Consider the following 5453-nt stretch of genomic DNA (forward strand, 5'->3'; position numbering starts at 1 on the left):
TATGAAGAAACGTCTGGCCATGTGACCTTGGAAACAGCTGATGGTTCCGGACAGGTTTTCTCATGTTATGTGATCTTTGAAAATAAAAAAGCCTCCTTAAATGGTGTTACTTGTTTCTACTTCTATACATCAAACAGGCCTGGGGTCTATTGGTCTCTTTTGCCGAACCGCTATGTTATGGGGACGTAAACACACCAACATCAGTTGTCAAGCGATGTTGCGGGGACAAACAGACACACACACACACATATATATATATACATATATATGACGGGCTTCTTTTAGTTTCCGTCTACTGAATCCACTCACAAGGCTTTGGTCAGCCCGAGGCTATAGTAGAAGACACTTGCCCAAGGTGCCATGCAGGGGGACTGAACCCGGAACCATGTAGTTCGTAAGCAAGCTACTTACCACACAACGCCTGTAGACTTATGAGACAGATGAATGTGTTAATATTCACAAAAAGACATTTTGTTTCTCTTTATTGTCTCAATTTAACGATCGTTTTTCTTACCTTTCTTCAAGGATGGCTGTAACTTAACTTGTCGATCTGGAAGTTCAACTCAACAGAAGACTTATAAAGGAATTGGTGACGACCAGCTTGAAGAAGAAGATGAGCGTGATGAACACTTACTTCCAATGTGAAAAACAGAGCCAAATATGTATTTGGGGAATATAAAAGCAGGACACATGATCAAGTGATATCTGTGAAATAATTTAGAGTATTATCAGTTAGGCACTCAATCTCATTAAAATGTTTTTTTGGATATTTTGTCAAGAAGGAACTCACAGTATCTGTGTACAATTCTCTTGGTTTCTGAATTTAATGACTAGCATTATTGAAAGTATTTTAAAAAATGAAATACATTTCTTTAAAAAAATATCGCATATTTCTTTTTACTTAGGTAACCATAAATACACACACACCTTATTTTTATCATTTGTCATGAAAACAGTTGTAAGAATGATTGAAAAAATTTTACTGATTTGTAAATGAAAGAGATAGATTTACAAATTGGATTTCAATGAAGAGTCTGATTGATTTCTAGAACCATATGATATAGATATGCACACATATGGCAACAGTTTTTGATTGTCAAAATTATTTTAAAAAATATCTGTCCAGAGGTGCTATCACTTGAATAGATATAAAATTGTTCCTTATTTTATTTGTTGTGGGGTTTATAGAAAAACTAAATACTCTAAGATTGATGAACTGATTTGTATGAAACTTCACAAAATACTTCTTGTTTTAACTCTTACAGCCAACATTGGAGTTCTTCCTATTATTGTACTAGCTATTTCTTTACAACTGGTTTCAGGTTTTCCCATTTTCCCTAAGATTCCACTAATATTTATTTATATATATTTCTTTGCCTTGTCTTTCCAAATGCATTTTGAATGAAAATCATTTCACTTAACAAGAGTTATAAAATAAAATTTGTTGTTTCCTTTTTAAATCTTGGGAGTCTTGTGTTAATACTTTACAAACATATTTTTCTCATCTTCTCTTGTAGCAGATTATTTTCAATGAAATATATTTTTAAAAAGGGAGAATGATTCATTTTGAATTCTATTTCATTTATTTTTGATGGAAAAAACCTAAGGAAAGGAGTTTCAGAAAAGAAAAGAAAAAAAAATTGTTGCTGTTTAGCTTCTAGGTCAGAACTTATTCAACAATCATATGATGAAAAGCATTCCTGCCTTGACCATCCTGATTTTTTAAAGGCATCTTGTATCTAATACATGGTTTAATGTAGTCCTTGATAATCTTTTCAAGATGGAAGGATGGATTTAAGGGAAATTTGGCTGCTATTTCTAGCATGCCAAATAACCACATAGATGCTCTGTGTAGTGTGTACCTGACAGATGAAACATGTATATTAACTCATTACTGTGGAATTAAAGTGCTATGATTTGTTCATGATGAAATGCAAACTAAATCTTCTGTAAAGGGACAAATCTACGATCAACGAATTTCCAGCATGGACCACCTCATTATTTTTGTACATGATAGGCTACACATGTTGAACAACTGTGCAGAGACTCTCTCATTGGTCCAGTAATAGTACTGAGAAAGTACTTGATTAAATAGATGTTAGGGACAAATGTGGCTGTGTGGTAAGTTTGCTTCCCAATCACATCGTTGTGGCACTTTGGACAAATGTCTTCTATAGTCCCGGGCTGACTAATTCCTTGTAAGTAGATTTGGTTGATGGAAACTGAATGTAGCTAATTATGTTGTGTAAGTAGTGTTCTTCATTTATTTTTCCATGAAGACATGTCTGGTCATCGGGAAATAATACCTTGCTTGAAAATAGGTGAGGATTGGTATCTGGCTGTAGAAAATCCACCTCAAATTCTGTCAGACCAATGCAAGGACAAGTGAACAGTAAAGCTATGATGAATGAAACCAGATGCAGCCAAGAGTGACAGGTGAGTAACAAAACAAGATATAAAAAAGAATTGCAGCTTCTTGTATTTGATGAGAAAAATAAAAGAAGCCAAGGAATAAAAGAAAAGACAAGAATGCTTTTGAGTAAAAAAATATTTTAATAGTCTTTTTTTGTTTGTTTTTACACAGCAATTTATTTGCTGAGAATGGAATGAAATATAAAATGTTTATTCTTTTATTTTCTCTTAAGAATATCAAATATTGTAAAATACAATAAGATGGTAAGTCAGTTACCAAATTTTTGAACAGGTTGATAATGGAAGTGTTATGAAAGTAGAGCCATCAGATCTAAAATTTGGAATATTAAATTAATAATTTTTTTTTTTTATATAATAATAATATGAAGTATAGAGCTGAAATTTTCTAAAAAAATTCAACATCAACAAAAGAATAAATTAAAGTGAAAATTAGCATTTCAAAGAGAGTTAACAACCATTGCCAATTTGATCAGTTACAGCATAAGAAATACAGCAAATTAATTGAAGACACTGGTCTGTTTAGATCATTGTTGTTGATTTAGAAAAGCTATGAAATGCTTCATAGCTTTCTTTCTTTTGGCTTATGTAAAAGCTATTCTCTTGAAGTAACGGCATAAAAATTTTTCATACGCACATACACAAATGTATATATTATATATTCAGAATATACACACATACATATATTATTTCTTCACTATATAAGTAAACAATAAGTATTGAGCAATGAAAAAGCCTCAAAGGAATAGAGAAGGTACAGTTTAGCTTTGTCTGCTTAAGCCTCAAAACAACAAGAAGTTTATCTCACGTCACTGAAGTTTTATAATTATTTACAATATTACAATGTCTTGTTTCGATTTCTTGTATGCTTATCACAGTTAGGAGGAGAACACAAAATGGTGACATTTAGTTAACAGTCAACAAAGGTAAGAAAATCCAACTGATGTGGAGAAGAGTCTGAATTGTTACATTATACAGATAAAGATATCCAGTCTAAATACTTATTTTATACAGATAGTAAAGTCCAGTCTCAACAGTTGCATTATACATATAAAAGTGTCCCAGTCTAAATTTTTATATATAGAAATATCCTGTCTAAACTATTATATAATATAGAAATGTTCTGTTCAGCTTCATGTTTTATGAAGATATGAGTTGGTACAAAGATAAGAAGTTGTTAGATGGAAAAGAAAAGCCCATTTATAAAACAAATTCTTTGTAACTATATTAATGTCAACAAATTACAGAACATGAATAATTAGTTATACTAAACATTACATAATGTCAGGAAATAAGTACACAAGTCCGGAGCAGTCACCAAAATGTATAAATAAAAAAAGATAGGGAAGGGGTGTATTGTTAACAAAATATGTAACAAGCATAACCATCTACTGTTATATTGGTCTAAGATGGCTTTCCATGAAATCTTGTAGGTCTTGGCCCAAGTGTCTAATAAATAATCATTTTGAAGATAGGCACAAGGCCTCGAACTTAAAGAAGAAGTTAGTCAATTATATTGATCCAAGTATTGCACTGGTGTTTTATTTAATTGACCTCAGAAAGATGAAAGGTAAAGTTGACTTAGGTGGGATTTGAACACAGAATGTAAAGGGTCGTAACTAAGTACCATAAGACATTTGTCCAATGCTCTAACGCTTCTACCACTCCACCACCTTAATTATAGTAATAATAAAACAATGGAGAGCCGAGTATCACTACCGAGCCCTATATTGATTGGAAGAAACTTTACGTACAGTCTGTGCTGATAAATCTCAAAAATCAGTGTACGACTGCACTGCAATAATTTAAAAGGAAACAACCAGCATTAATAGTCCAATTTTAAGAATAACAACCAGCTTTTATATAAAATGTTGACTTTCATATACTTCATTAGACAATCACTCATTTGTTTCCAGTAAATGATTTTAATGATCAAGAAAACTCTCACTCACTCACTCACTCACTCACTCACTCACTCACACTCACACTCACACTCTCACTCTCTCTCTCTCTCTCTCTCTCTCAGCAAAAGTGTGATGAACAATCAGCCAATAACAGCCGAATAGATTGTGTAAGCTAGATGTTGAAGGGTCCAAAAGGAAGAGACTGGGGGTTAGCTGCTATGATTAAACTCTATTTCATCAGAATTCAGACTAGCCATACTTGTGGTCGATGAAGGTCCTCCTTGCAATTTCCGTACATTCCAATGTAAACATTCAGCTAAACTGTTGAACCAGTCATCAATGGGATCTTTACAACATATTGAAGGAACTGGATGAGTTGCTGTCTTGATTTTCACACTGCAAAGGCAAAAATTCACATCATTAAGAATGTAAAAATATACAGGCAAAACATTTATATTAAATCAATGTGAACACTGAATTTCATTGCACAATCAGTATTTTTAGCTGTGAAAAAATTCCTTTTCTATTTATTTTCAGAATCAATATTTTCTCTAATGGCTTAAATATAAAGTCTAATAAAATAAACTTGTTTGCCAGTACTTTCATATATATAACCTCCATAAAAATCATTCTAAAGATAACATAATATAGTTTAAAATACCTTTTGCAAAGCAATGAAATCACTGTCATGGCTGATGACAGTACCACCTAATTGGCACCTGTGCCAGTGGAATGTTAAAAGCACTGTTCAAGCATGATTGTTGACAGGATCACTGACTGGTTCCCATGCCAGTGGCATGTAAAAACACCCATTACACTCTTGGAGTGGTTGGCATTAGGAAGGGCATCCAGCTGTAGAAACTTTGCCAGATCAGATTGGAGCCTGGTGCAGCCTTCTGGCTCGCCAGTCCCCCAGACAAATCGTCCAACCCATGCCAGCATGGAAGGTGGACACTAAATGACGACGATGATGTATATATATATATATATATATATATATGTTGATATATATATATATCTTGATATATATATATATCGATATAACTATATTATATATATATATATATATATATATATTGATATATCTCTATATATATATATATATATATATATATATAT

At 32.5% G+C, this 5453-nt stretch overlaps 2 protein-coding genes across 6 annotated transcripts in view; one reads left to right on the forward strand and one right to left on the reverse strand.

Moving 5' to 3' along the window:
• The window catches only part of LOC106884387 (cation-dependent mannose-6-phosphate receptor), a 20597-nt gene extending 19137 nt beyond the window's left edge, over nucleotides 1-1460 (forward strand). Inside the window, exon 6 of the mRNA XM_014935740.2 lies at nucleotides 526-1460. Coding sequence (XP_014791226.1) covers nucleotides 526-645 — 120 coding nt within the window. The 3' untranslated portion in view covers nucleotides 646-1460. The remainder of the gene's footprint in view (nucleotides 1-525) is intronic.
• Nucleotides 1461-2533: 1073 nt separating this feature from the next.
• Nucleotides 2534-5453, reverse strand: part of LOC106884388 (NAD kinase) — an 87311-nt gene continuing 84391 nt past the window's right edge. For all 5 annotated transcript variants that reach the window (XM_014935741.2, XM_052966011.1, XM_052966010.1 and 2 more), the window contains one exon: nucleotides 2534-4730. In XM_014935741.2, coding sequence (XP_014791227.1) covers nucleotides 4544-4730 — 187 coding nt within the window. In that variant the 3' untranslated portion in view covers nucleotides 2534-4543. The remainder of the gene's footprint in view (nucleotides 4731-5453) is intronic.

This window comes from Octopus bimaculoides, chromosome 3 (assembly GCF_001194135.2).
Source record: "Octopus bimaculoides isolate UCB-OBI-ISO-001 chromosome 3, ASM119413v2, whole genome shotgun sequence".
Lineage (NCBI taxonomy): Eukaryota > Metazoa > Mollusca > Cephalopoda > Octopoda > Octopodidae > Octopus > Octopus bimaculoides.